The 24,047-nt window shown below is 39.4% G+C and overlaps 1 protein-coding gene across 6 annotated transcripts in view; it reads right to left on the minus strand.

The window, feature by feature from the left end:
* The window catches only part of LOC106881912 (oxysterol-binding protein-related protein 1), a 214,003-nt gene that overhangs the window by 54,140 nt on the left and 135,816 nt on the right, over window positions 1-24,047 (minus strand). For all 6 annotated transcript variants that reach the window (XM_089351688.1, XM_089351689.1, XM_089351690.1 and 3 more), the window contains exon 17: window positions 15,424-15,499. In XM_089351688.1, coding sequence (XP_089207814.1) covers window positions 15,424-15,499 — 76 coding nt within the window. The remainder of the gene's footprint in view (window positions 1-15,423; window positions 15,500-24,047) is intronic.

The following is a 24,047-nucleotide window of genomic DNA, read 5'->3' on the forward strand; positions in this document are numbered from 1 at the left end:
CTCGACTAAAGGCGGTGCTCCAGTATGGCCGCAGTCAAATGACTGAAACAAGTAAAAGAATAAAAGAATACCCACTACCCCTAAGAGATGGTAGATCAGCTCTGGTCACATGACCTTAATGTGATTAGAGGCAAATCTCCCCTGGATATGGTACCAAAGTTAATATGGAGAGTTAATGTATATAAATTGTTCTGCCTTTGAAATAAAGCAAAATGCCTGCAGAAGGTGTGGACTTATGACCTTCAAAGCATGTAATTCAAACATATTCCATTATTTATTTAGCCTTATTTTCTGGACACAAACCTGATAATGGACAGCCAAGGAACTGTCCTTATATTGTTACACAGAAACTAACAGTATGGAAGAGAAAGAAGATTAAAAACCAACAAGAGATTAATATGATTGATGATTTCAACATGATGAGGGACTGGAGAGGAAAAAGAGACAGGGAAATAGATATACATACATGCCTACATATGTATATAAAGAGAGAGAGAGAGAGAGAGAGAGAAAGAGAGAGAGAGAGAGAGAAAGAGAGGGGGAGAGAGAAATAGATAGGGGAGGATGAAAGATAGCAAAGCTCAATGGAAGATGTAAGTTTGTGGTGGCACTGTGCCAGGATAGATTGGTTGTAAGAGTGTGTTAAGAAAAGAGAGAAGTGTTTGTTATTTACACAAGTGAACGAGTGTGTTGGGTGTTGAGAAAGAGAGAAGAGTTGACATGGATAGTGAAATGATGTGTGTGCCAACATTGCAAATTATGAGAGTGTAAAGGAAAATGATTGAACGTAGGGAAGAGGGAATTGATATGTACGGTGATAGGGGTGGAGTGTAGATCAGGTGTGGCTGTGTGGTTAAGGTGGTTGCTGCCCAACCACAGGGTTTCAAATTCAGTGCACCAACTGAATATCACATTTTCTAGGCAGATAGTAGTTGAGGAGACAGTAGAGTCACACGGGGAAAAGACAGCACAGAGTCACAGAAAAGGGGAGACAGCTTAGATCTGCTGGGGAAAGATAGTGTAGAGTCACAGGGGCGAGGCAGTAGAGTTGCAGCGAGAGTCAGTGTAGTCATGGGGGGGGGCACAGTGTGGAGTTGCAAGAGGAGACAGTGTAGAATCACAGGGGAGAGAAGGGGAGGCAGAATTGAGTTTCAGAGGGAGTCAGTGCAGAGTTGTGGAGGAAAAAAGCATAAAGCTGCAGGGAGGGGTGAGGGAGATGTTATAGAGTTGTTGTTGAAGAGTCATGAAGGTAGACAAGGGTAGAGTCAGTGTGAGAAGAGAATGCAGAGAGTCATGGGAAAGATGTTGGTATTACAGGTGAGACATTTGAAATGTCATTTGGTATATGTACAAGAGACATGATGAGTTTGTAACAAAAGATGAGAGTTGGGTAAAGAAGGGGGAAGGTGGGTGCAGTCGAGTTAGGTCAATGAAGACACACGTACATATATGTATATATATATATTACACACACACACACACACATATATATATATATATATATATATATATATATATATATATATATATATATACATATATAAATAGGTACATGTATACATATAAAGCACACATAAATATATCTATATAATATACATAGGTATAGGAGTGGCTGTGTGGGAAGTAGCTTGCTTACCAACCACATGGCACCCTGGGCAAGTGTTTTCTACTATAGCCTTGGGCCGACCAAAGCCTTGTGAGCGGATTTGGTAGACGGAAACTGAAAGAAGCCTGTCGTGTGTATGTATGTATATGTGTATGTATATATATATATATATATATATATATATATATATATATATATAAATATATATATATATGTGTGTGTGTCCCCCCCCACAACATCACTTGACAACTGATGCTGGTATGTTTGTCCCCGTAACTTAGCGGTTCGGCAAAAGAGACCAATAGAATAAGTACTAGGCTTACAAAGAATAAGTCCTGGGGTCGATTTGTTCGACTAAAGGCGGTGCTCCAGCATGGCCGCAGTGACTGAAACAAGCAAAAGAATAAAAAAGAATACATATACATTGACACACACACACACACACACGTGTATATCAACATGCATATATGTATATATATATAAAAACACACGTAAATGTATGCGTTGCATTATCAATTTGGATGACTCACGGCTTATTTCCTTGGCTTGAAAGGACAGACAGGCAGAAATAATAGAAACAAGAGGAAAGAGACAGGACGGTGGGTGGGGTGGGGGTGGGGTGGGTGGGGAGGAGTTGTGCAATACTGCAGTGTTGTGAGGAGGAGGAGGAGGAGGAGGGTGGGAAGGAAGTGGAGATAAACTGACAGAATACTTGGTATAGATACATGAAGAGAGGGATTGATCAACAAGAGAAGGTATATTGGAGGTATAGGGGAGCTGTGGGAGAATCATCAGCATCATCATCATCATCAGCATCATCATCATCATCATCATCAGCAGCAGCATTATTGTAAACTCGCACTCAGTCAATCAGGACGATGAGGATCCTAGTTGATCCAATCAACGGAACAGCGTGCTTTTGCAATTAACATGCATGTGGCCGAGTACTCCACAGATACATTGCACCCTTAATGTAGTTCTCAGGGAGATTCAGCTTGATATGGAATGTAACAAGGCTGGCCCTTTGAAATACAGGGACCACTCACTTTCACCTGATGAATGCATTCGAGCAACGTGAAATAAAGCGACTTGCTCAAGGACACAACATGTTGCTTGGTTTCAAACTCATGACCTTGTGATCATGGGCTGAATGTCCCTAACCACTAGGCCACATGCCTTCACCATTATTGTTATGACAGTCATTTCCCAATGCTGGCAGGTGTCGGAAGATCCCTGCAACATCTTATGTTGTCATCTCTGTGACATCCAACATCCGAAGATCTAACCGGATCCCTTCTTCTCGACTCTTGTTTAATCTTACCTCTACCACAGCATCCTTCTTACATCTATACCCAAACACACATTACACGTCCAAAGAGTTCCTTCGTCAAACAGCAATTGATAGTCTTAATGTGTCATCTGCTAAATCTCTGATGCTCCAGCTGGTCCTAATCTCCTAGCTCATACTGCCAATGTTCCTAACGATACCCCTAACACCCAAGCTGATATGACTAAGGCCTCAGCTAATACTCCTTATGTGCTAGCAGACACCCTTAATAACCCCTACACCCCAGATGGGGTGCTCCTAATAACCCTCATATTAATAGCTTCAGGTTGACCAAAGCCTTGTGAGTAAAACAGAAACTGCATAGAAGCCCAGTGGATGGACTGGATCTGTAATTCAGTGAACCAGTCTTGGGTCACACTGGGTCACAATGATTCCACTGGAGAATTACAGTAATGGTAAACACTCACGCAATTCATGTATTTACGTTTCCATAACTTAGTGCTTCAGCAAAAGAGAGCAACAGAACAACTACAACATACCACACTAAAAAAAAAATGTAATTTACTGGGGTCGATTTGTTTGACTAAAATTCTTCAGTGTAGTGCCCCAGCATGGCCACAGTCTAAATACTGAAACAAAATAAAAAAAGATGAAGGATATATGATGGATGGATGTTCCTGCTGATTTTTGCATGAGTACCCAGTTGTTCAATGCATTGAGCAGCCTCCTCGTCGAATTACCATATTTGATGGCCTAAAAGACACCTTTTTTTTTTACCCAAAAATGGCTTTAGAAATCCCTGCCTAAGATTCCACACAGTGAGACTGAACCTGGAACCATGGGGTTGAGAAGCAAACTTCTTACCACACAGCCACGTCTCTCTATGAATTGGTACACACAAATTTTTTAGGCAAATGAAATTTATGTATAATAAGCTAGCAGTGTGAGAATGAGTGAGTGAGAGAGAGAGAGAGAGATCCTCATCCCATGATCCATGATCATGGGATGGATCTGATAGTTTGACAAGTATCTGATGGCTCCAAGGACTGCATTGTGCTCCAATGTCTATTTTGGCATGGTTTCTACAGCTGGATGCCCCTCCGAACACCACTTCACTGTGTACTGGGAGCTTTCATTTTTGTGGCACCAGCATTAGTGAGGTCACCATGCAGCTTGCAAGACTACAAATCGTGAGAGTAGTTTTAGGATGAAGGGGGTTGAAGTATGAGGAAAGTGTCGGGGGGGGGGGGGCAGGTTTCTTGCTGAAAATGGGCCACATAGCTTCTCACATTTTAGAAGGAACGGGGGGGGGGGGTGATTAGGATGGAGGTAGGAAGAGATAAAAATAGTTGTGATGAGATGTTTGGGTGGACCCCCAAAATATGAGGTGAGTAGGAGTGAGTGTGACATTAGAATTGGGGAAGGGGTGAGTGTGTAGTGGGTGAGAGATGGAGGAGGAGTAAGGAGATGAATGTAGTGACTGATGGATAAGGGGTGGGGTAAGCAATGATGCATGGGATGTATAGCAGAACAGTAAAGATAGTAAACAGGACGATCAATGTAAAATGTGGGTGGAGAAGACAATATTAAGGATGGATATCAAGTGGGTTGGTTCCAGGCAGTGAGAAAGATTATTGGCACGAAGAAAATGTTGCAATTAGAGAAATGATGGATGGTAAGGGTGTCTGGAAGAAGAAATTCGGTGAAAGGCCCAGTTGTGTGCACACACACACCATTTTTTTGATAAATGTACACTTCTTGTCAAAAAGTGGCTAAACCACATTTTTATCTCTCAATGAACAGAAAAATTCAAATTCAAACAGTTTCTAGTCTTTTTAGAGCTTCATCAAAAAAAAAAAAATATCCATTTTCTTTTCACAGAGCCCAAAACAGAAAAGAAAAAAATATGCCGTAACCATTATTTCTTTTCACATTGAGGCTAAAATTGTACGTTTACGAAAAGAGGTTGACATTTCATTTCAAATAATCAAAAAACAAATAAATAAAGAAATTGATTAATTACTAACAGAAAATTTAGTGCATTATTTATTAATATATCATATTGTATTGGACAATTGTATTACCTTCCATTCATGCACAGAGACACACACATCTATATCATCTCTCTCTCTCTCTCTCCACACAAAACAGGTAGACAGAGTCCTGTACCAACATGCTTCATTACATCTTTTATTCCTCTCCTCCAACTGTCCCTCTCCTTAAAATCTTGACTCTCTCTCTCTCTCTTTTCAGTTTCCTCCACCCACAATGATACATTCTACTCTGCCTTCAACTCTTCCACAAGATAAATTGGCAGGAGCCTACAACATCCAACTTAGAAAACCTCACACACACACACACACACACACACACAAGCATATACACAGGCGCTATCAAATACACGCGCACAGAGTCACATCACCAACACTTCCCAAAATAGCTACTAACACACACACACACACACACACACACACACACACACCGTCACAGACAATGACAACAATACAGACACTGCCATATATATACACACACAAACATAGACATAAACATCATGACACAAATCAACATATACAGGTATACTAATACACACACACACACACACACATCAACATACGCAAGTACACAATCACAAACATACTCGTCAGTGGAAATATTGACTGTATCAAAATTCCTGTAGCCAAACCTACTGCAGCCACCACCACCACCACCACTACTACTACTACTACCACCACCAAAAGCATCATCATCATCTTTACTGCAACCGCTATAGCCAGTAGCTCTATCATTAGAGTGGCAATCAGCCGAAATGCCTCCAGTGTACAGTCACCATGACCACCACTACCAATAACAGCATTGCTGTTTGGTTATAGGAAATCAGAGAAGGAGAGAGAGAGAAAGGGTGAAGGAGAGAAAGAGAGACGAAGAAAGCTGGAGAAAGAAAAAGGGTGAGTGATGGAGGGGGAGAAGGAGAGTACATATATTATTCTCAATAGGTCACTAGGTGTACTTTAAAGTACATAGACAGACAGACACACACACACACACACACACACACAAATGCATGTACATGCACTGTGCTGAAATTATACGCATGTATGTGTGTGTGTGTGTGTGTGTGTGTGTGTGTTCATATGTAGTTTTATATACACAAGCACAAAGAAATAGACACATAGATACACACACACACATACACACCTGCAGTTATATAAGCAGTTACGAATAGAATGAAGGACAAGTAGTGGCTATTGACAGGGGTGTGGTGGTGTGTTGTGGTGGTACAGGAGGGCGGGGAGTTGGTGTTGTTGTTTATCCCCCACCCACCCACCCACACTCCCCTGGTCCAGGTAATATCTGGCAGAGCAAACCTATAACGTGGAGTTTGTCAATCAGAAGATGCCGTAAGATCCAGAATTTATGATTTCTGACACGGTGTCCAGTTGAGGACGGCCAAACTGCACATTCTGACATGCAGTGGTCAATTGTTTTGTAGAAAGCAGGTGGTCCCAGTACAAGTGCTTTCAATGTGACCCAGGTATGAATGCTTTTCGATATGCTGCTGGTGTGGGTGCCTTCCGCATCCCAATGGCACAGGCGCTCATTATATGGCACCAGTATGGGCTGGGTGCATCTTCCATGGCACCAGCACAAGTGCTTTTCACATGGTGTCGATAACACAGACATTCCTAGATCAAACACACGTACCACATACCTCATAGAATTCAAGCTGTAATTACTGCCAAAGGCGGTCTTAGCCCATATCAAAATAAATTTGTTTGAAATTTTAAGGTGTTTCCAATATTTTGTCCAACTCCTAGGCTCGAAAAATTAAAGACTTTTTCAATTACCGAGCGTTATACTAATACATCTGTTTGTTTTCTACACCACCTGCCTTGGTCTTTTGTTTTTTCATGAATTCTCCCTAAAACTACATATATATATATATATATATATATATATATATATATATTCAGAGATCTGGATGGTTGTTTATATTCTTGGTCTGTGAAAATGGCAAGAATATGTACAACCATCCAGATCTCTGAAAACCTTATTTTTTTCTAATATATTATATCTGTACATCACCTCCAAACCTAATATATATATATATATATATATATATATATATATATACGGGCTTCTTTCAGTTTCCGTCTACCAAATCCACTCACAAGGCTTTGGTTGGCCCAAGGCCAGAGTAGGAGACACTTGCCCAAGGTGCCATGCAGTGGGACTGAACCTGGAACCATGTGGTTGGGAATAATAATGGAATAAGCAGAGCAAGAGCATGCACAAAGATGGAAAGTGTCACTGAAGATGTGTGATGAAAGATTTCCGGACTATGGACATCATCATTGCTTAACGTCCATTTTCCATGTTGGCATGGATTTGACGGTTTGACTGAGGTCTGGAAAGCCAGTGGTTGCACCAGGCTCCAGTCTGATCTGGTAATATTTCTACAGCTGGATGCCCTTCCTAACGTCAACCACTCCAAATGTGTAGTGGGTGTGTTTTTACATGCCACCAGCACAGGGGCCAGTCAGGTGGGCCTGGCATCAATCATGTTCGGATAATGCTTTTTTTGTGCCACCGCCACAGGAGCCAGTCTGGGGGCACTGGTATCAGCCACATTTGGACACGAGTTAGAATAATAATAGTGTTTTCTTTATTAGCTGCTAAGGGTTCGTAAAAAACATTGGTGAGAGTACGGGACGATATGTGGGATAACAACATAAGTGATGCAGGAGAATTGAAAAACGGTTCTATATTTAGTGAGGAATTGTCTTGCAGTACAACCAGCCAAGACTGACAAATAATCAATATATCTATATTTAAGACTGTTCAGTTTCTATATTTAAATTTGTTGAGAGATGTGTGTGTGTATGTGTGTGTGTGTGTGTGGTAAGACGTTTGCTTTCCAACCACATGGTTCCTGGTTCAGTTCCAGTGCATGGCACCACTGCTTGACAACCAGTATTGGTATGTTTATGTCCCTGTGACTTAGCAGTTCGGCAAGAGAGACTGATAGAATAAGTACCAGGTTTAATAAAAAAAAAAAACACAGATACTGGGTTTGATTCATTTGACTAAAATTCCTTCAACGTGGTGAGCCAGCATGGCTGAAATCAAATGACTGAAGGAAGATTATATATATATATATATATATATATATATAAAAACCACACGTACACACAGATACACCTTATATATATTGAAAATATTGAAATGATAGGAAATTTTGTATCAATCAATAAAAATAATGGCTCTTTACAGAAGAACTAGCTCCTGCAAATGTGTAAGGGAAAGAAAATATAGTCCATAATATCAACCCCATTACATGACTGGTACTTGTATTGCTCAGTGGAAGAATGAAAGGAACAAGAAACTGACGGAGTTGATGCCAAGGCTGCCTGACTGGCTCCTGTGCCGGTGGCACATAAAAAGCACTATCCAAATGTGATCGATGCTAGGCCCACCTGACTGGCTCCTGTGCCGATGGCACGTAAAAAGCACCCACTACACTCTCAGAGTGGTTGGCATTAGGAATGGCATCCAGCTGTAGAAACTCTGCCAGATCCTGGTGCAGCCGTTGGCTTTCCAGACCTCAGTCAAACCATCCAACTCATGCCAGAATGGAAAACGGACGTTAAATGATGATGATGATGATGTAAAATGATAAAACTAAATACTGACGGCAGTTTATCGGTTGTTCTGCCAGCAATATTCATTAATAATAATCCTTTCTACTGGAAGCACAAAACCTCAAATTTGGGGGAAGGAATTAAGTCAATTACATCGACCCCAGTGCATAACTGGTACTAATTTTATTGACCCTGAAAGGATGAAAGGCAGAGCCGACCTCAGCGGAATTTGAACTCAGAACATAACAGCAGATGAAATACCACCAAGCATTTTGCCTGGCATGCTAACGATTCTGCCAACTCGTTGCCTTAATAATAATAATAATCCTTTCTACTATAGGCAAAAGGCCTGAATTTGTGGGCAGGGGACTAGTCGATGTAATCGACCTCACTGTTTCACTGGTACTTAATTTATTGACCCTGAAAGAACGAAAGGCAAAGTTGACCTTGGTAGAATTTGAACTCAGAACATGCAGATGGATGAAATGCCACTAATAATAGTAACTGCTTAGAAGTATTATTTTAAAAAAAAAAAATAATAGGACAGTCTCAATAGTGTGTGACATATCTAGAAAATAACTGAAATTTATGGAAACTTATATCAATAATTAAAGAATAGAACAGGAAATAAACAATTAAAATAACAACAAAATAAAAAATGCAAAGTCATCAATAACATTCAGACAAGAATATTGATCTAGAAATTGATTGGGCGATTAAGAAGGCCAAGTTAAAAATATCAAAAATGTAAGTGGAGAATAGAGCAGGAACAGAATTTTCAAATAGTCCCAATAGAAATATGAAAGAAGAAGAATTAGTCTGTAGCCGTCTTGTGGTTGAATAAGATTTGGTAAATGTCCTGGAAGATCGGAATATATGGTTTAACTGTTTTGGTACCATATTCCTGTTGAAATATATTGCCTTTGTTTCAATTTAATTTGGAAATAATGAACAGTTTAGAAGAATAATTTTGTCGTTATTAAGTTGGTGTTTGGAACATATATTGAAATGGAATTTTGAAAGAAAGATTTTAATTTAGATCCCTTTAAAACAGGAAGTTTGTATCATAGAACCGGGGTGGGGTGATCTCAGACGGTTTGGTATCAAAAGGGTCAATTGAGAGATCATTTATGTTTGGCTTCATGATGTGAAGTGAACATGAAACAGATTTCAACCTGCATAGGACACCAGTCTGTTCTAAATAACATTCCGCATGTGATCAGGTATGTCTACCTAGCAACAACTAGGTTCACATGAACAAAATAAAATATAGTGCTCTCTCCCAGAGAAAAGGGTAAATTGCTCTCTTTCTCCCACCTGGAAAAGACCCCAGTCTATGACAGGGACCTGATATCACTTCAAGACAGCCGGGTGAATTGTATGTGAGACGGGCTTCTTTTGATTTCTGTGTACTAAATCTGCCTGAGGCAGTAGCAGAAGATACTTGCCCAAAATGTCCTACAATGGAACTGAATCCCAAATCATGAGGTTGGGAAGCAAACCTGTTAACTAAATAAAGTGTTGAGTTTGAAGATTTTGAACCTAAAAGATAGGATAATGAAAGAATGTACTGTACTGCAGACCTATCCAACCCATGCTACCAGTATGATGGCAGCAGCAGCAGCAGCAGCAGTGGTGGTGGTGGTGGTGATGACCAATTAAATTATATGACCATGCTTGCATAATCACCTCTGACTTCCAGGTTTGGTATCATCCAGTAGACCTGCACTTTTGAAGATGAGTGGAATGAAAACTCTCTTATTTAAAGAATGGGTGAGGGTTGGTGATAAGAAAGGCATCTGGCTGGAAAACCATGTTCCACTAATAGGTGTTCATCTAACTCATGCCATTATGGAAATATGGAAGTTAAACAAAAAGAAAGCATGGTGGCTGTCTTTTTGTCAGTTTACTTCCTGAGATGGTTTTATTTCAAAGAATGAATTATTGAGATTTTGTCAAGGAATTTAGACATATTCCACGTGACCATTTTTTGTTTGGCAGTAGATGTCAGGAGGTGTTGAGTGTTCAACCTTGTGGTTATTTTGGTCCCTTTATTATCTCAGTGTAAATTTCACCAAATTCAACTTTTAATTCAATCTTCTAAGACTGATAAACTAAGTGCCAGTCAGAATATCAGAGGTGATATAATTGACTCCACTCTTGAAGGTGGTTCTCTGATTCCTGGCCAATATCCAAAGACTGAAACCAGTGAAGCCAGTAAAAGAGATTTATTGTTTGTAACCCAAAGACTGAAAATGGAAAATATTGGAGTCTGTTAGAGAACACAACACCACAAGTCTAGCACAGTTAAACACTGGAGCACTGTGTCTCTACAACCACCACCACTACTACAACTGTTACTACTGCTGTTACAACCACATCCTGGGTAGATGGAAATAGAACAACTAAAATGGTTTGGGTATCCAAGTTGGCATGAAAGTACTGGAAGAACAACAAAAAAGATAAATAAAATAAAATAAAACCAGAAACGCCTTCATGTTGGTTGTCTGTCTGAAGGAAAAAATAGTTTCGAGAATGAAATAGGAACAAAATGAAGAACACAGCAAGATTTAATTGTATTTTCTCAATGTCAGAAGAAAGAGAAACAAAAAAAAAAGTGAGTAGTCCAATATATGAGTAGTTATAGCTGTTGTTGTTGTTGCTTTGATGTCAAGGAAGACAATAAAAGCCCCAGCAACAGCTTGGATTGGTAGAAACAAGTTCGTCCACATTTAGCAGACGGTTTCACAGCCAAACAACTAATAACTGTTTTGAAGAGAGAAGGAAACAACAGTCTGGCAATGTTACTAACTCCATGAGGCACCAGATTAGAAGGACTCCATTATTCCAACCAAAAGGAAGAACTAACATGGTGGTAGGGAAATACTGAGGTCTAAGAGTAAGGAACTGAACAGACTGAAAATAGTTTTCTCCATAGTGGTGTAGTTATAGGAAGGGAAAACCCCCTGGATATGTGAAATGTAAATTTAATTCTGGCAGGATTAGAACTCAGAACATAAAGGAAAAAATCTAACTACTAAAAGGTATTTGAACCGACACAACTATTCCTGTCACACCAGCTGGTCTCTGATAAAGAATATGCTGCAGAAATCAAAAACAGAACCCCTGATTTGGTTTGGAATTTTGTTAAAAACAAGACCCAACATGCTGGTTAATACTGATGCTGTCATATTATGGGGACAAATTTCAAACTAAGTTAGATGGGGACAACATCCCCATTAGGTCCCAGAAGAAATGTTGAGACAAGTGGTAGCATGCTGTGTGACATACCTATCCAGAGCCTTCCAGTATAGAAAAAGAGGTGTGATGATAATGATGGTGGTAGGGGATGATGATGGTAGGGGATGATGGTGGTAGGGGATGATGGTGATAATGGTATATGCCCTGACTGGGAGTAGCTACGGTTTTATATCAAATTTAAGCTATAAACCAACATGTTAAAATATTGTGTCTGAACATGAAAGAAATATAAATGTGCTGATTTGGTAATTTTTCAGATGAAATTTGTGAATTTATTCTGTTTCAAGATTTCACATTTGGCACCGAATAAATGGTTGACAATGTCTACTTAGCCTGGCGCTCACCCACCAAGTTGCTCTTGACTAGAGTCAAAGGAAAGGTTTTGAATGTAGAAAGTGGAGACTTTAGTGCCTTCAGGCTGTCATCTCTTCAGCCCCATGAAAGAGAGTTTGAGAGGCAAACGTTATTCCAGTGACAAGGAAGTGAAAACTGTAGTGAAGAAGTGGCTCAAAGAACAGTCAACAGAATTTTATGGGGCAGGGATACATGCTCTCATTCGGAGGTGGAACATTGCTATTGAGAGAAACGGTGACTATGTTGAGAAGTAGGGATGTGATCCACAGAGGACCAGTGTCATTTTGATGTATGATACATGTTCCTGTGTTGGTAATTATACCTGTCCTAAACAAAATGCCATTACTTTTTGTCTCACCCTCATATATATACCAAAACTGACAGTAGAGCTTGGCACGGTCTTCTCACTTGCTAGCTCCTGTCAAGCCATCTAACACATGCCAGCATAGAAAACGGATGTGAAATGACGACGACGATGATAACGATGTATATATGTCGGAATATTATATATAAGTTAAATATAAATACACAAATTACCAAGAAACAGACACAGAGGGTCACCAAATCTTCATCGGTTATCAGCCAGAAGGTCAAATAAATGTGAAATTGCATTTGACCCTCTGGCCAATAACTGATGAAGATTTGGTGACCTTCTCTGTCTGTTTTCCATAAGTCTGTGCGTTTATTATGTGTTTTTTAACTTATTATTTAATGGCACACCACATACTCTTATTTTGTTTACAATGTTTATATATATATATATATAAATAAACTCCCACACACACATACCCATATATATATATATATATATATATAAAATGGAAAGATTAGAAGAAGTAAATTTCTATGGAGTAGTTTTTAAATTACAATCAAATGTTCTTTGGAAACTCTTATTTGCACAAATAACAGTAAATTTTAAAAACCACAAAATTCTCGATGACAGATTAAGTTACCATTTTTGTAGACAAATAAGAACCACTCCTTTGCTGTAAGACGCTGAAAGTTTCCTGATATGGTGCAATCTCATATCAAAAGATCCTGTTTAATGTCCCAGAGGACCTTTATGATAGAAAAAGAACTAATGAAGGTCATAAGAAACTGATAGAGGGGGGTACTTCTCAAAGTCATTCTAACATCTGGTAATGACACAGCATAGAGCTTCCTGAAGAGGTTTCATAACCCCAGAACCTGCCTCAAGTTATCACAGTATTAACCAAAGATCTGATTAATTCTCCATGTATGGCCCTTTTTGATTTGGAATCAATTTAAAGCTTGGAATTTTCTCCCTTGCATTTCCTGCCAAGAAATCTCATTAACGCTAATGACAGTCTTCCTATAATTACTGTAATTTCAACTTATGAACAATTAGTAGACAGGCTGTGATACTGCTTCCCTCCTGTACCAGAGACAGCTGTGTGATTAAGAAACATGTTTTGCAGCCACACGATCCTGGGTTCAGTTCTACTGCGTGACATCAACAATTTGGATGATAGGGGTGGAGATGGTGATGGAGACAGTGATGATGATAACAATGATGATAACGATGGTGATGAAATGAACATTAAGCTAAAACAGTATCATTGAGAATGTCTCAAATCTCCCCTTGCACAGTAATAGTATTTTGGGACGGATTCCCGTTATTACTTACACAGACCAGACCAGACATAAATAGACACAACTGCTATGATATGTATGCACACACACACACACATTAAAGAGACACTTGGTAGTGTACTGCAAATACTTTGTTACATTGCAGCTAATTGCTTAGAGAAAACTTTGAGTAGGGACACGGAAACGTGTGTGTGTGTGAGTGAGAGAGAGAGGGGTGAACATAGTACTTAAGATAACCTTTTCTATTGAACACAGAAAAGACAATAACAAAAAAAAAAAGAAAAAAGAGAAAAAAAAGTGAATATTTCCAAGTTTCCAAGAGAAGCTCACCGAAGACAAATAATTGATTTTCTGGAATAATGGAGCTGGTTTGGTTACAAAAAGGCCAGTTGATTGTTGTTTTAATAGGAAAGTTTATGGTAGAAATAGATTTTTAACAACGCCACCGACATTTACAATAATAATGACAAAAGTAATGACGTCTACAACAACAACAACAACAAAAATAACCTACAGAAAAGTGTCTAAGCTGGTTTATGATACATAAAGTGATGAGATCAAATCTAACGAGAGGAAACGTTACTCATGTCTTTTACTTGTATCAGTCAGAATGTGGCCATGCTGGAGTACTGCCAAGAAGGGTTTAGTTCAGTGGTTCCCAACCTTTTTTATGCCCCGCACCCCTAAAAACTTTAAATGCGTTCTTGCACCCCTTAAAGTAATGATTTATATAAGAATATAGGCGCAGGAGCAGCTGTGTGGTAAGTAGCTTGCTTACCAACCACATGGTTCCAGGTTCAGTCCCACTGCATGGAATCTTGGGCAGGTGTCTTCTACTATAGCCTCGAGCTGACCAAAGCCTTGTGAGTGGATGTGGTAGATGGAAACTGAAAGAAGCCTGTCGTATATATATATATATATATATATATATATATATATATATATATATATATGTATGTATATGCATGTGTGTGTGTATGTTTGTGTGCCTGTGTTTGTCCCCATCATCGCTTCACAACCGATGCTGGTGTGTTTATGTCCTTGTAACTTAACGGTTCAGCAAAATAGACTGATAGAATAAGTTATAGGCTTATAAAGAATAAATGGAAGCCAGTCAGTGGGTACTGGCATTGGCCATATTCGGATAGTGCTTTTTACGTGCCACGGCACGGGGAGCCAGTCAGGGGCCACGTTCGGATGGTGCTTTTTATGTGCCACCAGCATGGGAGCCAGTCAGGTGGGCCCAGCATCGATCACATTCAAATAGTGCTTTTTACATGCCACCAGCACAAGAGCTAGTCAGGAGGTACTGGCATCGGCCATGTTCGGATGGTGCTTTTTACATGCCACCAGCACGGGAGCCAGTCAGGCGGACCTGGTATATATGTATATACATATATATATGAGAGAGAAAGAGAGATTATAATATATTGAGTCCGATTGACAAAAGCACCTACCCTTTGCTCATACATATCAAGAGAAAGCGAGTAAGACTTCAGGTTGTAATGTGGTGAGAGTGGTGGTGGTGGCGGTAGAGCAATCTTTGCAAAGTGGTAAATACAAGTATGGCAAACAGATGAAAGTTTATCAACAGAAGAAAATTAAATTCTACAGCAAGAGAGAATAGTTGAAGCGAAAAAGAGAAAGCAAAGGGCACTGACCTTTCCGATACATTGTTTAAGTATGCTCCATATACTGAAGTCATTGCGTGAGAACATTGGTTTTGGAAGACTAGTTCTGCAAAGAGAAGAAAGATTATTAAAAACGGTTGGCATTGAGATTTCGAAATCACTGGATAAAATAAGAGAGTCATTGTTGGAAGGTTGGTTGAATTTGATCATGATATATTACTGGTACTTATTTAAGTAAACCTCACAAAATGAAAGGGAAAGCTGATGCTGTATATTTTAGGCTGAGAACTTTACATGCCACTGGCACAGGACCAGCCATCCGGCACTGACATTGACCATGCTCGCTCGTATGGCGCTTTTTATGTACCACCAGCACAGGAGCCAGTCAGGTGGCACTGGCAATGATCACGCTTGAATGGTGCTTTTTAAATGCCACCGGCACATATAGCACTTATTTCTAATAACAGTCTGTCCATCTCTCAGTCACTTCCAATATAGAATTCCAAACATGAAATTTAATTCTTAAGTCTAATCAAAACCATGCAAAAGTATAAAGATAGACATTCCATCCATTTGTATATAAATCCAGCCAGCTGATCATTTCCATCTCTCCAGTCCATCCAGGAGCCATATTTGACAACATATTCAACAAACCCCAATTCCAACCAATCAGACCAGACAGATCCTTCCTCCACAGGCTGTGTGTGTGTGTGGAGGGGGTGATCTGCACTTTTAAATTTGTATAAAACAATAATAAACAGACAACCTACAATAAATCAACGTGAGTTCAGGTGTGTGTGTCTGCATATGTGTATGCTCCCCACTTGTGTGTGTGTGAGAGTCCCTTAGAATGGTTAATTAGAAGCAATGCCAACAAGGGAACAGAAACAGGTTTGTTCGTTAGAGTAGATACAAGTGAAGAATGATGAGAGCCAAGTTAGTTAGACTAACAGACAGACAGGTGGGCAATTAGGAATAAAAGATGTTGGATGAGGAAATAAGAGTGACAGCAATAGTAAGAGAAAGAATGGCGAATAGCATTGGAAGTATCTGATGATGATGATGATGATGAGAGGGGGTGGGGGAGAGGAAGAGAGAGAGAGAGCGAGGAGAATTTGGTTGTGTGAAGTAATCAGAAATACCGTTTTGATGCCAATCCAACCTGATCAATGGAATTACCATGTCTTTAATAGATCATTTATTCCTCATCAAAAGTATTACCAAGTCTTTAACACATAATTTATTCCTCCTCAATGGTACAGTCAGGTCTTCAATAAATCATTTTATCCCCTCCTCCCCCACTAAATAATTTAGAAACACTTCCAGACAACTTTCTCTTACATATATGTAAGATAGAATATGGATTTTAAACATGGGCACAAGGTCTTGAATTTGAGTGGGTGGGGGGAAGGGTTAGTTTGAATTAACTAGATTGAATTTTACCCACCTGTACCCACTACCCTCACACTGAACTTCACTGGTACATAATCTGTTGCCCCCACCACCACCACCACTACCATCACAGAAGAATGAAAAGAAAAGTGAAGTTGGCTACATCAAGATTTGAACCCCAAATGTAAAGCTGTGGAGATGAATAGCAAATGACATTTTGTCCTTTGCTCAAATGATTTTTTGGCACAATCCACCCCCACCTCGTATATGTGTAAGGCAGTAATATGTCTACAAAACCATGTATACACACACACACACACACACACACACACACACATATATATATATATATATATATATATATATATATATATATATACCGGAGTAAGCACATAAAATGTGCAACAAGGTGGAAAAGAAGAGTACTCAAATACCAGAGGTAGAGTAATATGCTTTATTTAAAAGCAGCAGAAATATAACAAAAAACTGTTACTCAGAGTTTCACATTCCCGTTCATTGGACAGTTTCGTTAGAAATGGGAAAGAAATGACAATGCAATCAAAACTAATATAAAATTTAAAACACATGGATCTATTTCATTGGTCGTTTCAAATATATATATATATATATATATATATATATATATATATATGAGTGTGTGTGTATGTGTGTGTGTGTGTAGACAAATATATAAAGGCAGTGAAATGCACTGAAGAGACTGCACACACCTATACACACATCTACACACACACACACACACAATCTGTATGAATACACTTTTATGAGAGGAAATATTACGAAATTAATAAAATTCACCGCAAATTGTTTTTCTAATTCCGTCATTAGGAAAAACATTATTTTCAATCACAAATATGATAAAGTGATTTTGTATTAAATGAAATCTGGGAAATCAAATGGAGGAAGGAGAGATGTGGAGCAGAGGAGCAATGGCGTGGTGGTGGTGGGTGAATTTAATTAGATGCAGTTGGGGTGGGGATGTATTACTAATTGGCAAAGAATACAAGAAGGTGGTTGTGTATGGTATGCTGCATTAGAGAGTTTGAGATGATTGTTGTTATTTAACCCAAGTTCGGTACTGATCAAGCAGGCCTAGAATCAAAAGACTTCCAGCCTTGACGAACCTGTCTTTTCAGATCTTTTGTTCATTTTGTTTTTCTCATGCTAACATGGGTTACAGGAATAGATTATTGGGGTGTCATTCGACAGTTGGACGCTCTTCCTGTCACTAACCTTTACCTGCTTTCAACTAAGGGATATCTTATTCCATATACCTCCAAAGTCACAAGGCTAGCAGGCAACATGCTGACAGGGGAAAACGACAGAACAACAACAGCTCCCCCCCCCCCACTGCTTATACAAATACAGTAGTACCTTGCAGTACGAGTGCCCCATTGTACGAGTAACTTGCTATACGAGCCGAGACTCGTGCAAATTTTTGTCTTACAGTATGTAGGAGAGTATTGTAGTTCACTTGAAGCATTGTGTATTGTTTGTAAAATATAATGTATCTTGAATGGCACAATAATGCATTATAATACAAACAATGGACTATAATAACTGTTGTAATTTAATCATCCAGAGTCTGATATGATATAATATTTCAGAATATAAAACTTCCTTCTTCAGATATCCCTAGGAACTCCCTTGAAATTTACAGAAAAACAAAAGACGAAGAAAGGTGAAAAGTAAACAACAAGCAGGTGTATTAGTCTGATGCTCGGGAAGGTGAGAAAGTCTTTTATGTTTCGAGCCTATGCTCTTCAGCAGAAAGGAACATGAGGAAATAAACAGAGAAGGAATAAAAAAAAAATCTGGAGTTAACAGTCAATCATGGCAACTATACTCACATATATATATATATATATATATATATATATATATGTTGGGCTTCTTTCAGTTTCAGTCTCCTAGATCCATTCAAAAGGATTTGATTGGCCCAAGGCTATAGTTGAAGACTTTGCCCGAGGTGCCATGCAGTAGGACTGAACTTGGAACCATATGGTTGGGAAGCAAGCTTCTTACCACACAGCCATCTCTATATATAAATATCTTTTATCTTTTACTTTCTCGGTCAACAGACTGCTGCCATGCTGGGGCAGTGTCTTGAAGAATTTTAGTCAAAGGGATGGATGCCAGTACTTATTTCTTTCTTAGTCTGGTACTTATTATATCGGTCTCTTTTACCAAACTGCTAAGTTACAGAAACATGAACACACCAACATTGGTTGCCAAGTGGTGTGTGTGTATGTGTGTGGGGTATGCAACAAACATAGACACACACACACACACACACACACACGACGGGGCTTCTTTCAGTTTCCATCTACTAAATCTGCTCACTAGGTTTCGATTGACCCTGGGCTGTAGTAGAGGTCAAGCATTATTGCTACCACTATGATATGTGGATTTGCTTGCTGGTGATAGGAAGAAATTAAAATGAGATTTGAGGAAGATTTGGTTACGGTTTCAAATGGACCAAGCAACCATTTAAGGTCCTGTGTTGGTATTTGTGATTTCTTTGGTTGTAGTCACTCTTGTTGTTAGTGGTAGTAATAGTGGTGGTGGTGGTAGTAGTAGTTATTGCTGATTAGGATTTGTGGAAGTCTGCATAAATCGTTACATAACATCAATAGGAAATCAATGTAAGATTTATTTCTTTTCCAACACCTCAGCTAACCTCAAAACTCACACATCAGCAGTGAAATATTTTATCATATAAAGAAATATTTGAAGATAAACAACAAGCAATACTATAATAAGCCCAACGTCTGAGATTAGCAAGAAGGGATTAGCGGATACGGTCAATCCCAGCACTTGACTGGTTCTTTGTTTTATCAACCCCTGAAGGAGGAATGGCAAAAGTTAACCTTGGTGGGATTCAAATTCAAAACACAAAGGCTTGGAACTAAAACTGCAAGCCATATTGTTTAACATTCCAATGATTTCACCATTCCACCATTGTAATAGTAATAATAATAATAATAATAATCCTTTCTACTGGAGGCACAAGGCCTCAAATTTGTGGGGTGGGGACTAGACGATTATATTGACCCCAGTGTTTCACTGGTACTTAATTTATCGACCCCGAAAGGATGAAAGGCAAAGTTGACCTCAGCAGAATTTGAACTCAGTTCATAGATGGGCAAAATACTGAGCATTTCGTCCAGCACGCTAATGATTCTGCCAGCTCGCCACCTTAATAATAATAATTCTTCCTGTTGTAGGCATAAGGCCTGAAATTTGGGGGAAGGATTAAGTCAATTACATCGACCCCCAGTACTCAACTGGTACTTAATTTATTGATCCTGAAAGGCAAAGCTGACTTTGGTGGGATTGAACTCAGAAACTGAAGTTGGAAGAAATGCTGTTATGTATTTTGTCTGGCATGGTGACAATTCTGCGAGCTTGCCACATTAATAATTCTAATTTTGGCACAATGCCAGCAATTTTGAAGAGAAGCAATTAGGCAACACCATTGACCTCAGTACTTTATTCCATCAATGCCCTCCTTCTATGAAGGCCAGGGGTTGGACAGTTTCACAGGAGCTGGCAAGACGGACGACTGCGGCAAACTCTGCTTTGGCATGGTTTTTACAGCTGGACACTTTTCCTAATGCCAACCACTTTACAGAGAGGACTGGATGCTTTTTACATGGCACCAGCACCAGTCAAGGTCTATTTTGGCATATTTCTTACAGCTGGATGCCCTTCCTTCTGGAGTTGATACAACAAAGGACCAGCAGAGTGATGGAATCAATGCTACTGACCAACCTGCTCCCTTTAAATTTCAGGCCTTGTACAAATCGTAGAAATCAATATTGTTATCAATATTACTTGCTGTTTACCTGCTCTTATTTTTCTGTGTGGGGGAATATTTTATTGTTATATCAGTACAGACATAATTGCAGAGTAATGAAGTCAGCTTTGCCGCAGAAGTGCTTCCAGTGTTTTGATGCTAACGCAAGGCACACCTTGGGTAAGTGTCTTCAACTGTAGAGTGAAATTGTGATGGTGTGTGTCAGATAATTTCCTGTCTTCTGGGTGGGTCATGAAGCCAATAACACATGCACTGGTTTTATTTCACTTCTTTTATTATTATTAGCCAATTGGTTTTATGGCGGTGCGCTGGCAGAATTGGTATCCTGCTGGACAAAATGTTTAGAGCTATTTTGTCCGTCTTTAGGTTCTGAGTTCAAATTCCGCTGAAATCGACTTTGCCTTTCAGGCTTGATCAAATAAGTACCAGTTGAGCATTGGGGGCGAGGTGTAATTGACCTACCACCCTCCCCCAAACTTACTGGCCTTGTGTCGATTATTAGTCAATTGGTTAACTAATCAATTGTTTGATTAATTGTTTGGTCAATCAACAAATCAGCTAGATTTGTCAAAGTCCTGGTTTATATGCATACATTGATATTTGAGTGTGTGTGTTTGTGTACATATATGAATGGAAAAAACTATGCTAAAAGGTAGACTTTAGCCATTTGTTAAATAGAGATTGATAAAATAAGGAGTAGAGTAAACTAAGCACTGGAGTTAATATGAGAGAAGCTTCAAGGTTGGAAGTTCCAGCATGATCACAGTTCAATGACTGAATTTAGTAAAAGAATAAAAAAAATGAACTTGGTCAGTAGCTTGCTTCCCAACCACATGGTCCCAGGGTCAGTCCCACTCTGTGGCATCTTGGGCAAGTGTCTTCTACTATAGCCTCGGGCTGACCAAAGCCTTGTGTGTGGATTTGGTAGATGGAAACTGAAAGAAGCCCATCGTATATATATATATATATGTATATATATATATATATATATATATATATTGGTGTGTGTCTGTTTGTCCCCCCACCACCACCATCGCTTGACAACTGATATTGGTGTGTTTACATCCTCGTAACTTAGCTGTTCAGCAAAAGAAACTGACAGAATAAGTACTAGGCTTACAAAGAATAAGCCTTGGGGTTGATCTCTTCGACTAAAGGCGGTGCTCCAGCATGGCCACAGTCAAATGACAAACAAGTAAAAGCATAACAGAAAATACAGTGAGCTAGTGAAGGAGTTTCTATTTAGTCAAATTACTTTACTCAGAGTAGCAGCCAAATTTCCCTCAACAATCCTCCCCCCGCCCCACCGTCTTCAAAATAAAGACCACATGTGCCAGCAAGGAAGGTCACTCGATTGGTTTAATATAAAAGCCAAATATCTCAATGGGAACCATATGAGCCAGTGACAGAAAGGAGTGTCTGTAGGGTGGGCATGAGAGAAAAAGGCAGAGATATACACATGGACAGATAGATATACAGACAGATATATAGGTATACGGATAGATATATAGAAATACGAATAGATACACAGACAGCTAGATAGATATACAGACATATAAATATTTATACAGCTATATAGAGATATGGATAGATATACAGACAGATACAAAGATATACGAATAGATATACAGACAGCTATATAGATAGATGGACGGATGAATGGATAGATATAGAGACAGATGGCGGAACTGTCAGGCAGGTAGGTGAGCAGATGGATTATCTTTATCCATCCCATTTCTCAGGACTCCACAATCCAACTTCAGCATGGAATAGTATTTTAACAAGTAGAACCACCCTGCTAACAAACAACAACAATACTTATACTGACTGACATCCTGTTCAAATTCCTCTTTCATACATTCTTCAACTTGTATATATTATTACATTTTAGAATTTCTAGTGGTTCTGAGCGAGCGAGCGAGCGAGCGAGTGAGTGAGTGAGTGAGTGAGTGAGTGAGTGAGTGAGTGAGTGAGTGAGTATACATAGTGGAAGTGTATGAGAGTCAATGATGAAGTGGGTGATGCAGAGTTGAATAGCTTGTCAGTGTGTGTGTGTATGTGTGAATGTGCTTGTGTATATGTGTGTGTATGTATATATATATATATATATATATATAGGTCATGTATACTCTTGAATAACATTACAACACTGGTGTGTGGGTGTGCAATGGGGGGGTGGGGTGATTTCCCAGTAAGGAAGATCACAGGAAACGCATCATGTGATTGAAAACATTTTATCTGTGTGTGTGTGTGTGTGACCTCCTCTCATATTCAGCCTGCTTCTTTCTCTCCAACTGTATCCCCCCCCCCACTTCTCTCTCTCCCTTCTTGTCAGTCTCTTTCTCTCTCAGTCACTCTATCAATCTCTCCTGCCAATCATCCAGAGAGGTTTCATTTTGTTTTTTCCTCTAATTTTCCTATCAGTAGGAAAGAGAAAGAAAACAAAAATAGTTTATTTTCTACAGCACCTCCCCACCCAACTCCTCCTGGTGCTTCCTGCTGTCCCCCCACCCCCCGCGGGCCTCTCCTCATAACAGCACCACACTAGATTTGTTTCCTCCACACCTAAATTTGCATTCTAGAAACCCTGACCTATACCTGAACACCAACCATATCAATCTCCTCACCAGACTGGAAAGACCCGCAAAGGTCACGGGAGCTGCCCATCCTTTTCTGACTCACTTATAATGATAATAATAATAATAATAATTTCTTTTATTAGCCACGGGACATCGTTGTGGAGGGGAGCATCACAAGGGCAGACAATAATTTGGGTGAAGATTTACATAATAGACAGAGAGAAAGAAATGGAAAAAGCATTGAAATGTGATAAAAGTATATATAATATAGGATGGTATGTGATAACATGAATGATCCAGTTCTTCAGATATGGGAGAAAATCCCAACTAGGGTCAATCAAGGAACCCCAAAGATCCAGGAAAGCTTTGACCACCAAAGGTATGAACCCTTCACTTTCACTGTTTTTGCCACAAGAGAGAGTTTGTAGAGGCCTTAAATACTGCCCTACTTTTACAGTTAGCAAACAAAGGAAAACCAAACAATAGGCTGGCAGAGTCATTAGAGAATGGGGTAGATTGTTTGCTAGTACTCTTTCTGGCTCCCTAGATTGTGAGTTCAAATCCTACTGTGGTCGACTTTGATTGTGAATGGTGGTGCCTTGGCACAGCCACAGCGTTTGGACTGAAACACGTAGAAGAATAAAGGAATAATGTATGAAGTAAAAAGAACAACAACTGAGTCTGGAGCAAGGGATCTTCCACAATGCAGTGAGATCAAAGGTTAAAAGGAGGGTAAAATGGTTTGGATGTTCAATCCTCAGTCATACATTATTCGATCACTCCCAAACATTGCTCTCTTCACATCACTCATTACAGCATACATATTATATTACTCATGCTATGTC

The sequence above is a fragment of the Octopus bimaculoides genome, chromosome 4 (assembly GCF_046866305.1).
Source record: "Octopus bimaculoides isolate indiv1 chromosome 4, ASM4686630v1, whole genome shotgun sequence".
Classification (NCBI taxonomy): Eukaryota; Metazoa; Mollusca; class Cephalopoda; order Octopoda; family Octopodidae; genus Octopus; species Octopus bimaculoides.